The sequence below is a fragment of the Sphaerodactylus townsendi genome, linkage group LG15, assembly GCF_021028975.2.
Source record: "Sphaerodactylus townsendi isolate TG3544 linkage group LG15, MPM_Stown_v2.3, whole genome shotgun sequence".
Taxonomy (NCBI): domain Eukaryota; kingdom Metazoa; phylum Chordata; class Lepidosauria; order Squamata; family Sphaerodactylidae; genus Sphaerodactylus; species Sphaerodactylus townsendi.
In genome coordinates, this window is record NC_059439.1 from 14,055,933 (window position 1) to 14,078,892 (window position 22,960).

A 22,960-nucleotide genomic window follows, 5' to 3' on the forward strand; every position below is an offset into this window, starting at 1 on the left:
GACTATAATCTGGAGAACTGGGTTCGATTCCCCACTCCTCCACATGAATCCTGTTGAGTGACCTTGGGCCAGTTGCAGTTGTCTCAGAACTCTCTCAGCCAAACACAGAATCAGGGAATGGCAAACCACCCCTTCCATATCTGTTGCTTTGAAAACCTCATGGGGTCAACGGAAGCTCTAGTTCAGGGGTGGCCATGCTGGCAGGGGCTGATGGGAATTGTAGTCCATGAACATCTGGAGTGCCATAGGTTGGCCACCCCTGCTTGAAGCTTCTTAAAATGCTTCAGCTACTTCACAAGGTTTTTTCTTTTAAAGTGAGATGTTTTGCTAAACCTGTTCTGCCGAACAATTAGAATCTGTATCTGGAGAAAAATTACATAAAGGGATAGATTTGGAAAATATGACAATTTCCTTACATAAGTGCCTTAATCAATGTAACAAAACAACAATAAAAACATATTAGAAACCATTAAAAATAATTTTCAAAAAATTGAGATAGGAAAAAATACACTAGGCACACTTAAGGTGAACCTAATGGTGTGGGGCTTGCTTTAATCAAGAGGTGAACCTCAGAAATTGCCATAAAACTATTACACACAGCAGACAGATTCTGAACATATAAATAGTTGTGTTTCTTTTACTATTAAACAGACCACAGCCCATCTATGTACATCTTAGGGTAGAGAGAAGCATCTTTTGGCCATCAAATATGGCTTTTTGAGGTTTCTGGCAGATTTTAGCCAAAGTGCCTCTTTTGAGAGCCAGTGTGACCTGGTGATTAAGAACGGTGAACTCTAATCTGGAGAACCAGGTTCAATGCCCCATTCCACCACATGAAGCCTGCTGAGTGACCTTGAACCACTTACAGTTCTCTCAGAACTCTCTCACTCCCACCTGTCTCACAAGGTGCCTGTTGTGTATGTGATGTGTGTGTGATTGTAGGCTGCTTTGAGACTCCTTGCAGCAGCAGCGGCGGCAGCACTGGCATAGTGGTTAAGAGCAGGTGCACTCTAATCTGGAGAACCGGGTTTGATTCCCCGCTCTGCCACTTGATCTGTGGAGGCTTATCTGGGGAACTAGATTAGCCTGTGAACTCCAACACATGCCAGCTGGGTGACCTTGGGCAAGTCACAGCTCTCTCAGCCCCACCCACCTCACAGGGTGTTTGGTGGGGGAGGAAAAGGAAGATTATGGCCTCTTTGAGAGTCTCCTTACAGGAGAGAAAGATTGGGGGGGGGGATATAAAATCCAGAACTCTTCTTCTTACTTAGGTAGAGAAAGGTTTAGGAATATACAAAACCAACACATCTTGTTAGAAATCAACCTGATGTTGTTATCTTCTAAAAGAGCTCTCCAACACCTCCCCATCCCAAGTCCTTGATGCTGCAGCTGCACATTTCTCTCACCTCCCACCACATGACAAATTTGGAAGTTCCATCTTAGTGTCCTTGACAAACCACAGCTTATTTACACACTCTTGTTTCCTGCGCTGAGTACAAAAGATGACACCCAGAAGGACAGGAAATTCGACAGGGGCTCCGCCTAAGTGCTTCTTTCCTGAAATGGGCTGAGAAGATTGGGGGGGAAGGGGAGGGGAGAAGCAGGTGGGCTGGTGTGCAGCTCGAGGGAAGATGGTGGGTGGGATAGGCCTGGTTCCAGGAAACAGAGGCTTTCCTCTGGACTCCCATGTGGCCCGGATTCCCAAGGAAAAAGCAAGGGCGGGAACGAAGACTCCAGTGCACTCTGGAAAGGCAGGCTGAGGGCAGAAACAGAGAAGGCCGGCTTTCCACTCATCAGGTCTTCCTCGCTCTCCTTTCCTCTTGGCACTGGCAGCGGTGACTCGCCTTCCGCTCTGGTGGCTTTGGTTCGATTCGCCATCCAAAGGTTACTTTTCCCCCTCCCTGAGCTCTCTCTCCCTTTCGCCTTCCCCCCTCCCCAGTTGTTTTGGCCCTTCCATCCTGCAGTTTATGAATCTGGCTCTTACTGAAAGGCTTCTTTTGGTACTTGTTTTCCAAAGAAAGGGGAAGGGGTTGCAGGAAGGTGGTTCAAAATTTTGTACGTGGGGCAAAAAAACAGAGATGGAATCTAGGGAAAATGTAACTTGATTGCAGAAACCTGAGTTTTCTGCCGCCCCAGTATGGGTATACCCTTCCCCACCATGACCAAACAACTTTTTTTTGCACCAGGTCTTGTCAGAGTATGGACCTGGGGGGAAGGAGGAGGGGGTGTGAGGCTGTGGTGGGATTCAGCAGATTTGCACCACTTTGGCAGAACTGGTTGTTAAAATGCTGCTTGTAAACAATCAGTTGTTAAATTATTTGAATTCCCACCACTGGAACTGTTGTTAAATTATTTGAATCCCACCACTAGTGTGTGGGGTGATTTTCCACCCCCCACGTGAAAAAAATGGCCACAGCCCAGGGACATTTGACCCCATATGCCCCCTGCGGGGTACACCCCTGGCAAAAAATACACTGCACCAGGATGCTGTATCAGGCAGTGTGATGAAAAGGAGGCCCTACGTCAACTGCGTTGCACCCCAGGTTTTGGAAGGAAGGGAGTGGCAAACCCAGCAAACTTTTAACCTCCACTTTTCTAAAGTGTGACAAACCAGTGCCACTCTCAGAATTTGGAAATTCAATGTTGCTTTCTTTGCTGTGGTTGGTGGGGATCATGGTATCCTTTCCCACCATTCCCCCTCACATTTTGCCTACTTGGGAAATTAAGCAGGGGTTCAGGGGCAAAATGTATTAAAGCACAATTTTTTAGAATGGATCTCTGTAGTCTGGAGATGAGGTGGAGATCCCCAGGTCCCACCTGGTGGTTGGCATCCCTAGAAGAGATCTGAAATGTGGATTTGACCTGAGCCACAAACCAATTCTCTTTTATCAGCATTAAGCTAATCACTGACCTGCCTGCTCCAACTCGTCAGCATCTTCAATGTTGTCCAGAGGAGTCAAGCCAAGTTCCTCATCTGAAATGAGATCAAGACCAATAATGAATCTAGCAGACATCAGCTGATTGGGATAGACTATGGTTGATGCTAGAGTTCCATGTCTGGGACTCCTCATGTGTAATTCAGTTCTGAAGAACAACAATATGGATCAGGGCTATAGCAGTATGTCGTGGTTGCAAGGGGGGGGGGGAGTGACTTCTCCATCATAGGCTGATTCCCAATCAAAAACAATCCCCCTTTCAAATGACTGCTTAATTTTATTTATTAAAGCATTTATACCTTACCTTGCCCTAGCAGCTCAAGGCAGCTTACACATCCATGATTAAAAATTTGCAAAATACACTAAAATTTCTATTAACCCTTTCTCCCCAAGCAAATAAAAGGTAAAGGCACATGCACTGGCTCATGACTAACCCAAGGGACCATGTCACATCATGCTGATTACTAGGCAGACTAGTAAAGGCCGTTCACAGGGTGTTTGCCATTCCTTTCCCCAGTCATCTACACTTTACCTGCAGTGAGCTGGTTCTCATTTTGCCAACCTTGAAAGCATGGAAAGCTGAGTCAACCTTAAGCAAGCTACTCGAAACTGACAAGTCCCGGGATTGAACTCAGGTCATGAGCAGAACTTGGATTGGAGTAAAGCAGCTTACCACTCTGTGCCATGGCTCTTTCCCCGAGTAAATTTCTGAAGTTTAAACCATGGGCCTTTCCCCACTTACCTTAAGCCCCGCGCTACCAGAGAGTGGCAGGGGTCCTGGCACCTCCCCATGAGAGGGGCAGCGACAGCACAGCCGCCCCAACGCTGCCGCTGTCACGCCCCCTCAGCATGAGGCATCCCTGGCGCCCTTGCAAAGCCTTTTATTGTTCCGCACAGGAGTGTGGGGTGGAGTGAGACCTCAAGTATGCGGGATGCGCTGCACGCTGGGAATTGCACTCAGCGACGACGGCCAAGGGAAACGTGGGGAAAGGCCCCATATTGAATGCCTTTGCTGCGACAAATTTCCACCCCCCACACAAACCTTCTTATCTTCTCCAGGCAGGGGACCAGTCACTGACTTGACCTGTTTGTTTTTCCTGCCTTTTCCCCTACTAGGACTGAGGTGCTTCAGAAAATGGTAGTATTTCGTTGAAATCACATCCCCTCAGCCCTTTTACACACCCAAAAGGTGAAGGATGCCATTGACTTTATTCCTTTCTAGGCACACCCTTCACTAAGGCACTTAAAAAAAAATACTTGAGGCAGATTTAAAGCTTAAACAGATTAATGATTTATTAACAGAATAGAGGAAATGGTAAAGAGAGGAATAATAATTTAGATATAGATTTTGATGTGGGAAATAAGGCAGGAGGTAGAATACACACTATATACAAAAGGGCAGCCAGTGGGTCAGATATTTGTTTCTATGCACAGCACAACAAGATTGTTCAGTTTTAGTTCAGCTTAGATATTATAATTTCTTAGATGTTTCACAGATTGTACAGTTCCTTTAACTTTACAGGTGATATTGGCTATTGGCTTGGTACTTATATACAGTACCCTAATTGCATCCCAGTACCTGCATACTGCTCACACAGTTTGAAAAACCCTCAAAATTTAACATAAACTCTCTACTGGGGTAAACCAAAGCAAATCCCAATACCCCAGACCCACTGGTATACAGGAATCCTTCTTTCACTAGAAAATATTCCTGTCCTGGTTCATTATGGTCCTGCAGCTTGACCCTCTGATAAACCCTTCCACCAGTATACTTTGTCTGGGTATATATTTGCTTTCACTCAGCACCCAGGCTAATAACAGTAGCAGTCTCACACTTTGGCCCCTTCCGCACACGCAAAATAATACGTTTTCAAACCACTTTCACAACTGTTTGCAAGTGGATTTTGCCATTCCGCACAGCTTCAAAGAGCACTGAAAGCAGTTTGAAAGTGCATTATTCTGCATGTGCGGAATGAGCCTTTGACTGACTACTTCCCGCAGAGATGTTTAGTTTTTCACATACAGTTATCTAAGACAGCACTTAACAGCAGGCATACTCAAGACCAAAAAGCCTCACAGATTCTTTTGATAAGGAGTTAACCTCCCCTTTTCATACAGTTACCAATCAGAGTGCAGGAGGCCTCAGTCAATCAGGTGGTTCCACATGCCTTTTTGCCTCACAATAAGTTGTTTCAGACAAAACTGCACTAAAAAAAATCATATTTCCTTGCAGTCCATCACACTTGCTGATAAAATGGCCTCGCAGCACCCCCTAAAAGCTGGTAAAGACTATTCCCCACCTCCTCAGATAGTCCATTCCATGACATAGGAGCTGCTATGCAGAAGGAATGGAACAGTTTTTCAACTGCTTTTTCTTTGGAACATATTTTGTAAGGTACACCATGGACATATACACTAATATGTGAATTTGTGCCACTTTAAAAATACTGACTTTTAGAGATGGTCCCATATCTGTCTGCCTCTGTATGTTATTGATTAGATTGCACACATTATTGAGAAAAGTGGGTAGCCTGGATAGTTTATGGAGAAAAAATTTCAAACCAGCAGTGACATAATACTGTATTGTTAGGATCAACCAAATAATCACACATTTTGTATTATTAAGAAGATGTTGCACTGCATCCTGGGAGGTAAAAAGGAAACATGTTTTTGACGACACCCCCCCCCCCCCAATTTCTGACTGTGTTTGGGGCACCTTAACCGTTCATGGGAAAGAAAGGAAAAAGAGGTGGACAATCTCACTCTGCCTAAACTGTGATTGCAAACACCCCAGAGAACAGAATACTTTGACAAATAGAGGCTACTGCTGTTACAGAATTAAGAAGCCTTCTTCAAGTCACATGACTGGAAATAAAGACCTACCAACACAATTCTTTTCTGTTGCAAGACTGGTCTGATTTGATGAGTGGAAATGTTCCCTATCAGTTTGATTTCAACCTTGATGCCGACCTGGTGGAACAATCTGTCAGCAGATACCAGGGCACTGTGGAACCTTAATGGTTCCAGAGGGTCTGCACATTCCTAATGGGAAGTGATTTCCAACATTAGGCCAGCTATATGAAGTCATGACCACATGGCAAGATGGTTTTGGTAGCACCCAACCTGGTGCATTCACATTTGTATCAACCTTAGTCCCTTGCTGCTCTCTCAGCAACAACCTATACAGTGAGACTTAACATATAGAAAAGGGAAGGGAAAATGGGATATCACCTGCTAGCAGAGGGAGGTAATATTTTACAACATGCCCCATAAACCTATCAATTGTTATTTAAGGCAGTAATAGCAATCACTTGTTATAGCATCGTAAATTTACATGGCACTTTATAAGCATAACACAAGCAGGGAAAGCTTCCTCAGCTTTGACAAGTATCTCCGGTCTCACTAAAGAGAAGACAATGAATGAAACACACTGTCAGGAGATTATGGAGGCCAAGGGAAGAGGAAAGGGAGGGTGGAAGGGGAGGGGGAGGCGTGTGGGCGGAAGGACGGCCCGAGTGGAAGGATTCCAGAAGGAAGTCCAAGGATGACAAAGGGTGGACATGGACCGAGGGATAATTTAACAGAATGTACAAGGCACTTAGCAAGCGAAGTCTTGTCAAATGGTGAGGAGGAGGATTTTAACATTTCACTTCTGTGCGGATGTGTAGCAAACTGGGAAGGAAAAAAAATCCTGCGGCAGGACATGTTGGTCATTTTCTGCTTGGTCAATGATAATCTGTATTTATGTACTGGCGTCAGGGAATCTCACCCTCCCACTGCCAAAATCATTGGGGGAATTTTATTGAGCCAAATTTATTCAGCCAATTGTTGGTTGTATGAAGTACCCCTGCTTAAGGCAGTCTTTGGCATCCAGAATCCTGTCTGTAAACACGGAGACTGAGCTTCCAGCAGGTCATAGACAGTGACCACCAATAAGCTTCCCTTTGCCCTGACCCTGGAGTCTCCAACAGGTAGCTTGAGAGCTACCAGCAGTTCATGACTGCCCGCAGCAGAGTAGCTCATATAGCCATGGTGGCGAACCTTTGGCACTCCAGATGTTATGGACTACAATTCCCATCAGCCCCTGCCAGCATGGCCAATTAGCCATGCTGGCAGGGGCTGGGAATTGTAGTCCATAACATCTGGAGTGTCAAAGGTTCGCCACCACTGTCATACAGCCCCTAAAAGACCCATGAACATACTGCAGAAATTCTGCACTTTCCCCCATTCTTTTGCCTAAATGTTGTTTTGTGTGTATGTGGAAATAAAACTACTAAGATGAAATAGATGGGTATAGTACTCACTAAGATGAATTTTGACTAAATGGAGCAAATCAAGTGAAGTTATATGTCTTTACATGAATGTCCTGATGTTGTGTATTTTCTTTTCTTTGATCAGTTTCTCCATAAGGCAAATACGGGGCTTTTTCAGGTCAGGAGAACAGTGCAGGGAAAAGGCTTAGCTCCCTTCTCCTTTCATACCATAAATCAGGACTATGTGTACCTGGAAAATAGGTAACACCCAGGCAACAACTGTAGACCGGACCTGGGGACTGACCAAACTCAGGGCAACAATGTAGTTTTAGGCAGCTAGCTGTGTCAGTCGGTAGTAACAGAGTAAGATTTGAGTCCAGGAGCACCTTAAAGACCTCCAGAAATGTCCAGGGTATAATAATTTGTGAGTCAAAGCTCACTTTATCAGATATGTGCTATGTAGTTTAGACCCAAACACCTAGTGCGGTGCAGTGCTTAAGAGCAGCGGGTTCTAATGTAGAGAACCAGGTTCAAGTCCCCACTCTTACACATGAAGCCTGCTGGGTGACCTTGTGCTAATCACAGTTCTCTCAGAACTCTTTCAGCCCATACAGGGGCAAGCAATGGCAAACCACCTTAGAACTGAACACTGTATGGGGTGGTCATAAGTCAGCTGTCATTTGATGGTGTGCGTGCGACCCTGGGGTACAGAATTCTGCCCCTAATCACAAGTCCTATGCTTGCCTGCCAAAGAGTTCAGGGCAACTAGGAATTTGACAGGTGGCTAGATACAAAGCCATTCAGCCAGATGATATCATATAACGTAGAACACAGCCCACTAGATAACCTTGTTCTGCTGTACTTTCAGGAAGTCAGAGCTTCTCCCCACCATCACTTTGTCTAGGGCGCAGCTGTCTCTTGCACTCAATTCAAATCAATGCAAACCTGGTCTGGCCATCCCTTTGCGAATTCAGAATTGGATCTGAAGTTGGAAGGGTCAGAGAAACTGCACGGCCTGCTCCGTTCCCCCCTCCCCCCCACCGTTAGACAGGAAAGTGGCACCAAGGATCTTTTCTAAATAAATCAACCTTGATTGTAGAACTCAAGCCAATGACGAGACGCAACCTCATTAGCATTGATTCTAAAATAAATTATTGAGTGCGCCTTCTCCCCCCTCCCTGATGCTGCCCGTGCTCTGTGCATTTGTGAAGGAGAACCGTAAATGTTACTTTCTTGCAAGGATTTTGTTTTTTACAAAAAAGGAAAAAAACAACAACACCAACAGAACAATCAAAGTAAGATTAATATCCTTCCAGACAAAATTTAATGGAATGTACAGGGTTACTCCTCATCCCCCTATCGAAGCAATGGGCTTTTTTTGGAGGGGGGGGGGGAGGCAGCTCTGGAGTCTGAATTGCAGATCAGGTCCCTCTTTGGCCTTTGGGCTGACAGACACAGAAAGCGGGCACAGGGCCCTGTCTCTTGGACCCCTTCTGCACCTGCAGAACAATGCCCATTCAATCCACTTTCACAATTATTTGAAAGTGGATTTTGCAATTCCGCACAGTAAAATCCAGCTGCAAAGTGCATTGTAAGTGGATTGAAAGTGCATTATTCTGCATGTGCAGAAGGGGCCATCTCTCTTTCCCTTTCCTCCAGTGGCGAAAGAGGATGAAACAGTTCTAAGGCCCATGGGTATCCTGCTGGAAACCCCTGACATAAAGGACTCCCTGTAGTTGCTATGCAAAACTAATTTAAGGAGACATATAGCCTTCTATCTCCATTGGATTCAATGAGCTCAGAAGAGTGCAACTCTACTTAGGATTGCAATTACACAGCTATATGCGCCGAGATTCTCTGATGTGTATGTAGCACTAATATGTGGTTCGCTTAATTTTGGTTCTGCTGTTCATGATTGGCACTTTTTTGCCCAAATCTATTTGCGTTAAATCACTTTGCATACACATTAAGTTGTTTATTGTATTTAGCAGCCTGGGCACAGTGCAGTTTTATTGTGCATATATCCTAAAGCAAGCCTTTAACTTCAGTGACAAATTTCCCATATCTGCAAATCATAGGGGCCTTAGTCAACCCAGTTGGTGACCTTAGTTGGGAGATGGGAGGGGACTGCAATCCTGTTCATTCCCCTGGACCTCTCAGTGGTTTTTTGATACCCTCAATCATGGTATCCTTCTGGTCTGGGTCTGGGAGGAACCATTCTGTAGTGGTATCAGTCCTACCTGGAAGGCAGGATTTAGGTGCTGAGGGACAGTTGCTCTGAGCCTTGGCCTCTTTGCTCCTGCAAGGTTCTGCCATGTCCCCCATGCATTTCCACATCTACATAAGGCTGCTGAGAGACATAGTCTGGAGATCTAGGATCTGAGTTGCCACCAGCATGCTGATACCACTCAGCTCTATCTCATACATGCAGCAGACTCCATGGAAACCATGAACAGATGTCTGGAGGAAGTGTCTGGGGAACAAACTTAATCATGACCAAATGGAGATACTACTAGTGGAGAGAGTGCTTGACTCAGGAAATGGGATATCTCTTGTTCTGGATGGGGTAGTATTTCCCCTAAAGGAGAAGGGCTGTAGCTTAGGGGTGCAACTGAATTTGCACCTCCGGTTGGATAAACAGGTCACATTGGTGGTCAGGGGTGCCTTATATTATTTTCAGTTGGTTAGCCAGATGTGGCCTTACCTGAAGAGGAAAATGTTGCCATTGTGGCACATGCCCTAGTAGCATCTAGGTTAGATTACTGCAATGGACTCTATGTGGGGCTGCCCTTGAAGATTGTCCAGAAGATACAATTGGTACAGAACTCTGTGGTGAGAATGTTGGAATGAGAAATAGGGACCACATCTCTCCACTCTTATTCCATCTAAACTGGCTCCCAATTTGATTCTGCACTCAATTCAAGCTGCCTGCATTGACTTTTAAAGCCCTGAACAGCTTGGGGCCAGCATACCTGCCTTCTCCTTTAAGAACCTACCTGTCTGCTCATGTCATCCAGCCCTACTGTGGATATCTGTGCCATCTGAAGCTAGATGAGCAGCATTCCAAGAAAGAGACTTCTTGGTTGCAGCACCAAAAACTTGGGAGCTCTATCCACAGGAGATCTCTCTCCTTCCACTGTTGTCTTCCACCAGTGGGTGAGCACTTTTCTGTTTTGTTTGGTACATAAATACATATTTCAAATTTTGGTTTAATATCTTGACTGTTCATTGCCTTGGGGACCCTGAAGTGGGTAGAAAGGCAGCATAAAAATGTTTCCAATATATGTTGATGGATATGCGTGCTCAGTTTGAAAAATAATCTCTCAATGAACAGAACTTGGCTGCCAGTGTTGAAAAATACTAGAGTCAAGACAGTATCTAACCAGCTCCACACAAACACAGGATTACTATAGACTAAGGAAACAAAGGCCAGGATACTTCTATTCAGATGCTCCCACCAGTGACCTTGCTATCTCCATTGTTACTCCCATGCTATAGATTTCATTGTTACTCATACTTCGATTCAGATGCCCTCAACTATTGACCTGGTTGCCTTCTTTGTTACTCACAGACAATATTTCTTCACCCACCCTGGACACTCCAACAGATATATATACTCCACTTGCTTTCCCAACATCAGATCCTCTGAAGATGCCAGCCACAGATGCAGGCTAAACGTCAGGAGAGAATGCTGCTAGAACACTGTCATACAGCCCAGAAACCACACAGCACCCAAGTGATTCCAGCCGTGAAAGCCTTCGACAATACAATCTCTCTTGCCTTCTGCATTTGCTTTTTTTTTCACATCAGAGATTGAAAATGGCACCGAGACTAACACACACTGCACACGGGCAGTTATTTCTTCCCTGCCACAGACACTTTGAAGTTCCAGGGTGGTTGTGGTGAGAGGTAGTCTAGGATAACATTTCAGGAGAGGATATACGCATCTGACTATTTTTATTTCTTAAACGAGCTCCACACATGCTCATGGATCCAGCGGGGAGATGTGTAGACTGCCCCCAACAAATGGGAAACAAATGCGCTTTTAATGTGAAGTAAATGGATAGGCTCCAAAAGGACCCGAGGGTAAAATCCAGCAGAGGCTTCTCTTTCACAACAACACCCATTCATTACAATGATGCATATACAGAATTTCCTGTTGGATTTTGCTCACAGCGTGCCCTCTGTAACTTCTGGCCGCTGTTCGTTCATTTGCGGAACGTCTTTCACGCCCTTCCAGAGAGGAGCTCGGAGGAGCGGCTAATATGAGGATTCCTGGAAGGTCTCTTATCTGGGCAACTGGCCAGACAGGGATCAGAATCCAGGCACCTTCAAGACCGTCCTTTTAATGGCATACAGAAAGCAGAAAGAGAGCCCTTTCCAAACCTGAATGCACATGTCAATCAATGGGTTTTCCATTTAACTTATCGACACGGGAAATTCAAATGCTTTTCTTATGGACAGGATCAAAGTGCAATAAAAAGAAGCAAGCTAGATGTGGGGCAGAGTCAAATGACCGGAAGCCACGGACTCCGGCCCCTTCCGCTCATGCAAAATAAGTCACTTTCAATCCACTTTCACAATGGTTTGCAAGTGGATTTTGCTATTCTGCACAGAAAAAACCAGCTGCATTGAAAGTGGATTGAAAGTGCATTATGCTGCATGTGTGGAAAGGGCACGTTCCATTGTGGGGTATCCTCAGAACCCAGCCGGGGCCCTGAGCAGCCATACCCTCATTCAGTCCTGGGTTGAGATCCAGTCTATGATCCTTGAGATCTAAACCCAAAAGACACAGCTGGAAAAATTAGGGTTGCCAACTCTGTGTGTGGAAAATTCCTGGGAATTTAAGGGTGGAAGGCCAGGTTTTGGAAGGGGAAGGACCTCAGTCAGGTATTAGGCCATTGAGTTCACCCTCCAAAACACCCATTTTCTCCACAGGAACTGATCTTGGTTGCCTGAAGATCAATCGTAATTCCAGTAGATCTCCAGACACTACCCAGAGATTGACTATCCTAGGAAACCCACTGCTGTGCTGAGCAGGAAAGAGCAGAAGCTCAGATTCCAGGAATCAATGCCTGGACAGGTCAGTCGCAGAGATATTGGCTCATTATATTGGTCTTGCCTTCCCTGCACCTGCCCTATGTCTGCTTGCTCCATAGTGGGGTCTCATCATGTTTTTCCAACTACATGCAAGGAAGTCCCCCAGTACTTTCCCCAATTGCAGCCACCATGTTTGTCTGCCTCTTTTTTATTTCTAGTTGATCGATGGCTATTTTTTTCACATTTTTAACTTTCCACCCAGCATTTCAGCGTTCTATTGCTGCTATGATGGAACATTGAAATTGAAAACAAAACAAAACGTGCCTCTGATCCCCTGGAAGGGCCTGCAAAGGAGTGGGCAGAACTGCTCCTCCATCGGCAGGGAAGGCAGGCAAATACAAAGCTAGCCAGGAGGATGTGGGATTTCGGAGTCTTAATAGACCACAAACTGGACATGAGTCAGCAGTGTGATGTGGCAGCCAAGAAAACCAATGTGATTCTGGGCTATATCAATAGGAATATAGTGTCTAGATCGAGGGATGTAACTGTACTCTCTATTCTGCATTGCTTATACCTCAGCTGGAATATTGTGTACAGTTCTGGGCACCACAATTCAAGAAGGATATTGACAAGCTGGGACGGGTCCAGAGGAGGGAGACCAGAATGGTAAAAGGTCTGGAATCCATCCCCTATGAGGAGAGACTTGGGGAGCTGGGGATGCTTAGTTTGGTGAAGAGAAGGTGAAGAGGTGACATGATAGCCATGTTTAGATATTTGAAGGAGATGTTTAGATATTTGGCGAGGGAGCAAGCTTGTTTTCTGCTGCTCCAGACTAGGACCAGGAGTCATGGGTTCAAGGTGAAAGAAAAGAGATTCCATCTCAACATCAGGAAAAACTTCCTCACAGTAAGGGCTGTTTGACAGTGGAATGAGGTGGAGTCTCCTTCTTTGAAGATTTTTAAACAGAGGCTAGACGGCCATTTATCAGGAGTGCCTTGATCGTGCATTCCTGCATGGCACTTGATGGCCTTTGGGGTCTCTTCCAATTCTATGATTCTATGCTGGGGCTCCTTCATGCTCCCTGCTCTTTGAAGACATGGGGATTTTCAGATCTGCTGTGTCATGAATTCAGCAGTAGAAAAAAAAACATGTTGGCATGTGAAAGTCTGCCCCAAAAGGAATGTATGCTCACCATGGGGCAGACTTATAGTCCATAATAGGCCTTTTAGACCTATTATATTCCTTGATGTGATTCATCTGAAGCACAGGTGTCAAACTCGCGGCCCTCCAGATGTTATGGACTACAGTTCCCATCATCCCCTGCCAGCACCATGTGGGAAGGGGATGATGGGAACTGTAGTCCATAACATCTGGAGGGGCGCGAGTTTGACACCTATGATCTGAAGTCTCAGAGAGCTCAATTGCTTATGGTGAGTTGCTCCTGTCAAAGTCCATTGGAGAAAAAAGGAGCTTAGACATAGGGGTGCTGTGTGGTTTCTGGGCTGTCTGGCCGTGTTCTAGCAGCATTCTCTCCTGACGTTTCGCTTGCATCTGTGGCTGGCATCTTCAGAGGATCTGAAGGGTCTGAAGATCTGAAGATCCTCTGAAGATGCCAGCCACAGATGCAGGCGAAACGTCAGGAGAGAATGCTGCTAGAACACGGTCAGACAGCCCGAAAACCACACAGCACCCCAGTGATTCCGGCCGTGAAAGCCTTCGACAATACATAGCTTAGACATAGCTTGGTATAAGATTACCCTGTAAGTGAAGTCCTGGGCTCCTGGCAACAAGGTCAAACTAAAGTCTGCCTGCATGTCTCTGTGTATCAATCATCTAGGCCACCTTCCCCAACAGGGCTTACAATGAAGAACAGTAACAGTATAAATCAACCAACATTATAAAATTCATGAAGACTGGTAACATTTCAAGAACTGCATCAGAGAGGCGTGGGTGCAGAGATGCTTCAGTAAGCTTACCATACTTAAAACAGAAGGCATCCCTGCACAATTGGCTCCTCCTCCTCCTCCTCCTCCTCCTCCTCCTCCTCCTCCTCCTCCTCCTCCTCCTCCTCCTCCCTTTTCCCGCCACTGAGGAGCTCAAATTGCTCTGCAGAGCTGTTTAGCAGAGTGAAGTCCAGACATGCCAGCCTCAGAGACGGCCCTGTCTCGCTTGCTCTCTGCTTTACTGGAAACTCTCATCATTTCAGCTGCTGAGCCAACCACATGAGGCGAGCTCGCTTAATGGGTTCGGGCAGTCCGAGCCCTTAACCCCAAATGGAGCAGAAGTTACACAGAAAGTCTCATTCGGCTACCTCTGTGTATTTCTGAGGTACTAAAATATTTTTGCCCTTCCCTTTTTTATGGGTAGTTACACACTCAAAGCAGCGTACATCGTAATAAAGTACCTCAGTTGCAAAATAGAATGCACATTAATAATGAAGCACCGGCACATACATCAAGTGATGTCAAAACGACGTCCCAGCAACAGGGAAGATGATGTAAAAATGGCCACCCAACCCCACAATGCAGACCCAGCAAACGAGGGAAAGAATAAAACCAGCCTCTCAGCCACAACTACTCCTGAGAGCCAGTGTGGTGTAGTGGTTACTAGCAGGTGGACTCTTATCTGGAGAACCAATCTGATTCCCCTCAGCTCCACCCGAGTGGCGGACTCTAGTCTTGTAAACTGTACTTGTTTCCCCACTCCTATATATGAAACCTGCTGGGTGACCTTGGGCCAGTCACAGTTCTCTCAGAACTCTCTCAGCCCCACCTACCTCAGCAGGTGTCTGTTGTGGGAGAAGAAAGGAAAGGAGCGGGTAAGCCACTTGGGGTCTCCAGTTAAGCCACACTGGGAGGAGTCTCAGCTGACAGTCCGGTGGCTCCTTAAAGACAATCCAAACATATTGCCATATCAGCTTCCAGATGCACAAGAAAGTTCTGCCATGAGACTAAATCAATGGTGGCGAACCTTTGGCATTCCAGATGTTATGGACTACAATTCCCAATTGGCCATGCTGGCAGGGGCTGATGGGAATTGTAGTCCATAACATCTGGAGTGCCAAAGGTTCACCACCACGGGACTAAATGGTCGCAGCCCAGGGACATTTGACCTCATATGTTCCCCTGGGTGGTACACCCCTGTCCTAGAATTAAAGCAGGTCTCCAGTACCCTGGACAAAATGTGTGCTTTGGAGGGAGGACTCTATGGCACTCAACCCCACTGACTTCCCTATCCTCCCCAAGCTGCATCCCCAATTTTCCAGGACTTTCCTAACCTGAATTTGGCAAGTCTATCATCTCGCCTGTCCTTCTGATGCAAGCAGGTGGAATGGCTGCTGAATGCCAAGCAGCTAGACTGATAGGGCTGCAAAACCCTTGGCAGATCCGGAGATCTCCCAGAATTACAGCCGATCTCCTGATTACAAAGATCACCTCCTCAAGAGAAAAACGGTTGCTTAGGAGGGTAGAAGAAGAAGAAAAAGAAGAAGAGAAGGGGAGGAGGAGTTTGGATTTATACCCCACCTTTCTCTCCTGTAAGAAGGACTCCTTTCCCTTCCTCTCCCCACAACAGACACCTTGTGAGGTAAATGGAACTGAGAGAGTTCAGAGAGAACTGTGAGTAGCCCAAGGTCACCCAGCAGGAATGTAGGAGTGCGGAAACTCGTTTGGTTCACCAGATTGGAATCCACCTGCTCTTAACCACAACACCACGCTGGTTCTCGGCATTAAATCCTGCTGAGCTCCCTCCCCTCTCTGAACCTCTCCCTCCCCAGGTCCCACACACAAATCTCCAGGAATTTCCCCACCTGGAGGTGGCAACCCTCCAGTTTCAGAGACACTGCTGGCTCTGCTCTGACTGTATGATGCTCTGACTGTATGATGCTCGGGCACTGGGATGAATGACTAGAATGCAAAGCAGCCAAGTTGAAGGACTGCCGTTGAAACATTAATATCATAATTAAATGCCCGATTTCCCCAACTGCACGGTGCCCCTAAGAGCTTGTGATGGATGGCAGCTTTCTGGAAGGAAGCCACACACTCTTATTCTCATGAAGACTGGCTGCAACCACACAGAGGCTGCAACCTGGGCATAATTTGCTCTCAGGACTGGCCCTTGGCCTTTGGACACCCACAGAGACATTGGAGGTGACTCATGGTAGAATTTTGCTTGCAAAGCACTGTGGAGAGAGACCAGATTAAGTTGACAGAAACACGCAAACCTTGCACTAGACACCCAGCGTGTTGTAGTGGTTAAGGGCAGGTGGATTCTAATCTGGAGAACCGGGTTTGATTCCCCACTCTTCCATTTCTGATTGGCAGAGGCTTATCTGGTGAACCAGATGTGTTTCCGCACTCCTACATTCCTGCTGGGTGATCTTGGGCTAGTCACAGTTGTCTCAGAACTCTCTCAGCCCCACCTACCTCACAAGGTGTCTGTTTTGGGGAGAGGAAGGGGAGTTTGTAAGCCACCTTGAGTCTCCTTACAGGAGAGAAAGGTGGGGTATAAATCCGAACTCCTCTTCTTCTTCTTAATCAGGGTATTAATGTTTCATCTTCAATCCTTCAAACTCGTCCTTGCTGGGTGGGCTTGCTGCCCGGATAGAGGAACAAAGCCTTGTTTTAACCCTGGGGCAGCTAGAAGCTTGCATTACTCAAGACAGCTTCCGCAGCACACATGGGCAGTCCCCTTCTTTCTGCTAGACTAATCTAGATTTTCTTATGCAATAAATAATGTCACACGGTCGCTTCCCTCTCCCCATCCCCTGCAGACGGCTTCACATCCACAAACTGAAAAGGAAGAGACCTCCAGTTAAGCCACACTGGCAGGAATCTCAGCTAGCAATAATAGAACCAGGGGGCATACACTGACAATGCTGGGGGGGAAGAATTAGGACTAATAAAAGGAAACACTTCTTCACGCAACGTGTGATTGGTGTTTGGAATATGCTGCCACAGGAGGTGGTGATGGCCACTAACCTGGATAGCTTTCAAAGGGGCTTGGACAGATTTATGGAGGAGAAGTCGATCTATGGCTACCAATCTTGATCCTCCTTGATCTGAGATTGCAAATGCCTCAGCAGACTAGGAGCTCAAGAGCAGCAGCAGCAGCAGAAGGCCATTGCTTTCACATTCTGCTTGTGAGCTCCCAAAGGTATCTGGTGGGCCACTGCGAGTAGCAGAGTGCTGGACTAGATGGACTCTGGTCTGATCCAGCAGGCTCCTTCTTTTGGTCTTATGACAGTCCGGTGGCTCCTTAAAGACAATCCAAACGTATTGCCACGTGAGCTTCCGGGTGCACAAGAAAGCTCTGCCATGAGAAACCTGTTACAAATCAAGGCTATTTAAGGTCATGTATTTTTTTGCTGCCTCTTTTTTAAGGAGTTGAGGGCAAAGATTGCTCTCCCCATCATCAACACATTTCCAGCTTGTTCAGATAAGGCTTGTTTAGAAAAATTGTTAGCTAATGAAACATTAATATCTTCAGGTACTGGGCTGTGCCTATGTGATTAAACATAAGAACATAAGAACTAGCCTGCTGGATCAGACCAGAGTCCATTTGGTCATATAGCATTTTAAAACAACATTTTATCGTCATGTAAGAAAAGTGTTTGGATTTAAATAATCTTTTAAGTTTTGGTGGTTAATTATATTTACTTTCTATTTTATAGCAACTGATAAATTATCAGTAATTGTATGGTCTCCTTGGACTGTCCTTCAGTTTGTTATTCTGGGAATTATGCTGTTTTATTCCATGTTTTGCTCTTAATTTATGACTGTAAATGAATAAATCTGAATCTGACGTTAGGGACAAGACATGCAGACTTGAGCAATAGGGCAAACAGTCGCTCCCCTGTCCCTGTGGGCATTTCCACTCACAAAAACAGTGTGGGAGGGAAGCCCCTGTCTCCCCACCCATGCCCAATTCAGGGCAGAATTGGGCCAAAGAGTGGTTTTTTAAAGGCGATCCCTCAATCAGACATAGTTGAGTCACAAGTCTTGTGTAAATCGGCCTCTAAGAAGTCACACAACTCTGGCTGCTGTCCCTGCAACAGACCTGGCTACCCCACTGGAAGAATTCCATGCTGCCATTTCAGTCTGGGTAGGGTCCGCACAGCCATTTCAGAGAACATAATTGCAACCTACGACCCAATGATGTTCAGAGTTTGTAATTTAGATTTGCCTTTGCATTGTGTTTGAATGCTCTACCGCAGTGATGGCGAACCTTTTCGAGACCGAGTACCCAAACCGCAATCCAAAACTCTCTTATTTATCGCAAAGTGCCAACACCTGAATACTGAGGTTTTCATTTAGAAAAACTGTTGGCTCCAAAGCACGCGTTACTCAGGAGTAAGCTTGGTGGTAGTCGGCGGCTTTGCTTTGAAGCCACTGTGCAACTCTTGCAACCCTAGGAGGGTTTACTCAGAAGCAAGCCCCATTGCCAGCAACCGAGCTTACTCCCAGGTAAAGGATCACGCCTTAGTACTTTGCATGAAAATCAGTGGGGTTTAACAGCGCTTAACAGGGTTACCTACACTGCTTCCCCAAAACTAGGTGTTAAGTTTAATGCTAACAATTGAGCCCAGTGGCCCAGGCCAGCCTAGATGTGTGTGTGTGTGGGCGACTCTGTTTGTGCGTGCCCACAGAAAGGGCTCTGAGTGCCACCTCTGGCACCTGTGCCATAGGTTCGCCACCACTGCTCTATGGAGAATCCTCACTGTGCAGCTGTAGCTAGAGATGCAGGGGTTAAGCTTTCCCATCTAGAGCTTCAAATGACATCCCCAGCTAGAGTCTCTATCATCGGTCTGTCTGCTGGTTATTGTGATTAGAATGGAAGCCTTTCCATCCCCGTCTGACCTTTTCTCTGGCGAAAGGGGGGTTAATTGCAATCTGAGGCTGTATAGGCTCCTGGGGAGCAGAACTCCTGCTTAAAAGGAGCCCTAGAGATTCTGGCTGCTGGCACCAATTGCTGTTTTTCTATCCACTAATCAAAGAAGAAGAAGAGTTTGGATTTATACCCCACCTTTCTCTTCTGTCAGGAGCCTCAAGGTGGCTTACAAGCTCCTTTCCTTTCCTCTTCCCACAACAGACACCTGATGAGGTCGGTGGGGCTGAGACAGTTCTGAGAGAACTGTGACTACCCAAGGTCACCCAGCAGGAATGTAGGAGTGCGGAAACACATCTGGTTCACCAGATAAGCCTCTGCCACTCAGGTGGTAGGGAATCAAACCCAGTTCTGCAGATTAGAATCTACCTGCTCTTAATCACTACACCACACTGACGCTTTTGAGACAGTGGAAACTCATGAAAGGATTGCACCATGGCACCTGCTGGTGCCATTCTTGTTGCCTCCTGAAAGTGGGTGGAACGACTGTAAGGCAGGGCTTGTTACTGGCTTCATGAAAAGAGTTGAAATGGAATTAAAGAGTTTTCCATTGTAGGATCAGGAGGACTGGTACATAGCTGAAATGTTCTTAGCCAAAGGGTAGTTGCAGTTTCAGTTCACGTTTTTCTTCTTCTAAGAGATTAGAAGAAGAGGAGTTGGATTATATCCCCCCTTCTCTCCTGTAAGGAGACTCAAAGGGGCTTACAAACTCCTTTCCCTTCCCCCCTCACAACACACACCCTGTGAGGTAGGTGGGGCTGAGAGAGGTCCGAAGAACTGTGACTAGCTCAAGGTCACCCAGCTGGCGTGTGTGGGAGTGTACAGGCTAATCTGAATTCCCCAGATAAGCCTCCACAGCTCAGGTGGCAGAGCGGGGAATCAAACCCAGTTCCTCCAGATTACAGTACACCTGCTCTTAACTACTACGCCACTGCTGCTCCATGATGAGAGGTATCCCATCAGGCTCCAGCTCCTGTGGAAGCCATTTGGGGATTGGCTTAGTCTCCTTGAGAGCCAGCGTGGTGTAGTGGTTAAGAGCAGGTGGATTCTAATCTGGAGAACCAGGTTTGATTCCCCACTCCACCTGAGTGGCAGAGGCTTATCTGGTGAACCAGATGTGTTTCCGCACTCCTGCATTCCTGCTGGGTGACCTTGGGCTAGTCACAGTTCTCTCAGAACTAACTCACCCCCCAACTACCTCACAAGGTGTCTGTTGTGGGGAGAGGAAGGGAAAGGAGCTTGTAGGCCACCTTGAGTCTCCTTACAGGAGAGAAAGGTGGGGTATAAATCCAAACTCTTCTTCTTCCTCCTATTGCACTATCCCCTCTCAAAATGGCAGAGGTGCCTGCTAGCTCAAAAATGTTGGGGATCCCTTCCCTATGAGCTTTCCTTGGGGAGGAAGCTGTATTCCCCGTTAATCCTACTTTTCAGTTGCCTGCTGTAGGTTGGGAAATAACTGGAGATTTTAGGGGGTGGAGCCTGGGAAAGGTGGGGTTTGGGGAGGGGAGGATCCTTAGCAGGGTATAATGCCATAGACTCCGCCCTCCAAGCAGTCATGTCTTATAGTGGGACTGATCTTGTTTGCCTGGAGATCAATTGTAACAGTGGGGGATCTTCAGGTGCCACCTGGAAGTTGGCAACTGTAACCTGACACCTGGAATAGAACTTATCAGCACATTGATTGCCCCAATATTTAGAATATTAGCAAATATGAGATTAACATTAAAGAAGACGGGAGAAGATAGTGGGATCTGTGTGTTTATTCACATGTAAAATGAAGAAGACAAAGAAGCAGAAGCAGAAGCAGAAGCAGAAGCAGAAGCAGAAGAAGAAGAAGAAGAAGAAGAAGAAGAGTTTGGATTTGTACTCCACCTTTCTCTCCTGTAAGGAGACTCAAGGTGGCCTACAAGCTCCTTTCCCCCCCCCCCCCACCCCGCCCCACAACACTCCCACCTTATCTGGCAAGCTTCTAGTATAATAGTCTGGCTCAAATGCTCAAAGCAAGTGAGGTCAGTAGGAAGAGGGAGGCATCGATTGGACCCAGATGTTCCTTTTCATATGTATAAAAAAGCAACTACCACAGACCAACTGAGCTCCCTGCCCTTACACGTGAACAAGAAGCAATCTGAATAAATACTCATGGATTCCTCTTCCTTCATCAGTCATGTTTCATTTGGTCCTCGGGGACTTTGTTGTTCAATGTACAGGGGAACTCACTGCCACTGGATTCTTTGGCGGCCGTGACTCAAAATGGCTATGTTTCACAGATCAGGACTACTGGTGGTTACGATGGATAAAAAATGCATGAGGCACTCCTCTGGCTACTTGATGAAAAGGTCCTACAATTAGGTCAGACTAGCATTATATTTGTATGTTTCCTTGGGGAAACTGAGTGGCCAGCTGCCCTCTGGAATAGATAATTGTTCTAATCCAGCATAGCAATTCTTAAATTTCAGCAGAGGGTTTTGTGTGTGTGTGTGTGTGTGTGTGTGTGTGTGCTGTTTCTCTTCTTGCGTAGTATTTTTTATTATGCAAATAAAAATCTCAGTTGTGGTTGAGCGTTCCTTCCTTCTTTCTTTTTTTTAAGAATGAAAGGGAGTGAGGGTAGGGAAGAGGAAGGGGGAGAGAAATAGAGAGAGCGAGAGAGATAATTTCCTCAGCAAGTCATCGTCGCTAATGAAGTTTTACAAAAACAGATACAACCAAGGAAAAATAAAATTTCACAGGTGATAAATTTTTCCAATTTCCGAGGCAGAATTCGATAGGATTGTTAAATTAAGAGTGAAGGTGTCTGTTAGGAGGCAACGAACAATGATGGGTAATTTTATAGAGTGGAAAATTGAATCAAATTGCAACATTAAAACACAGCTCCTTGGAGGATCTGCCCCGTATGTAGGCCTGCTTCAGTACGGGGGGAAGGGAAGCGAAGATGGTTTGACTGTGGAGATATGAGCTGAAGGAAGACCTGAATTTAGAATCAACAAGTCTAAAGATTGAGGAGGAGGAGGAGAAGAGGAGTTTGGATTTATATCCCCCCTTTCTCTCCTGTAAGGCGACTCAAAGGGGCTTACAATCTCCTTTCCCTTCCCCCCGACACAACAAACACCCTGTGAGGTGGGTGGGGTTTAGAGAGCTCCGAAGAACTCTGACTAGCCCAAGGTCACTCAATTGGCATGTGTTGGAGTGCACAAGCTAATCTTGATAAGCCTGCACAGATTAAATGGCAGAGCGGAGAATCAAACCTGGTTCTCCAGATTAGAGTGCACATGCTCTTAACCTCTATGTCTAGGACACATAAGAGAGTCGGTACACTGGTTAGCATGTTGGGCTAGTATCTGGATGATCCAGGTTTCAATCTCTGCCATGGGAAGCTTGGGCCAGTCACATCCTCCCAGGGTAACCTACCTCACAGGGTTGTTGTGAGAATAAAATAGAACAGAGTGAGAAAAATGCCCACAATGGGATGATGTTAGTCCAAACCTGCTGAGCTGCATGTGGACATGAATGACTGTGCGCGTAGCCAGTTTGCGTGAGCATATGCCTCGTGCAATGTAATCCTCGGCATCTCTGCAGAAGTGCCCAAATTCTAAGGGATATCCTGGAAGGAGGAAGCTGGGTTGTAACTGACCCTCTGCAGAGAAGCAGCAGCCACAGAAGAAGAGTTTGGATTTATACCCTGCTTTTCTCAAGTATAAGGAGACTCAAAGTGGCTTACAAACTACTTCCCTCCCTCTCCTCACAACAGACACTGGATGAGGCAGGTGGAGTTCAGAGAGTTCAGAGAGAACTGTGAGTAGCCCAAGGTCACCCAGCAGGCTTCATGTGAAAGAGTGGGGAATCAAACCT

At 46.2% G+C, this 22,960-nt stretch overlaps 1 protein-coding gene across 1 annotated transcript in view; it reads right to left on the minus strand.

Moving 5' to 3' along the window:
• Positions 1-22,960, minus strand: part of SKAP1 (src kinase associated phosphoprotein 1) — a 125,111-nt gene that overhangs the window by 73,437 nt on the left and 28,714 nt on the right. Inside the window, exon 6 of the mRNA XM_048516442.1 lies at positions 2,912-2,974. Within this exon, the coding sequence (XP_048372399.1) occupies positions 2,912-2,974 (63 nt within the window). The remainder of the gene's footprint in view (positions 1-2,911; positions 2,975-22,960) is intronic.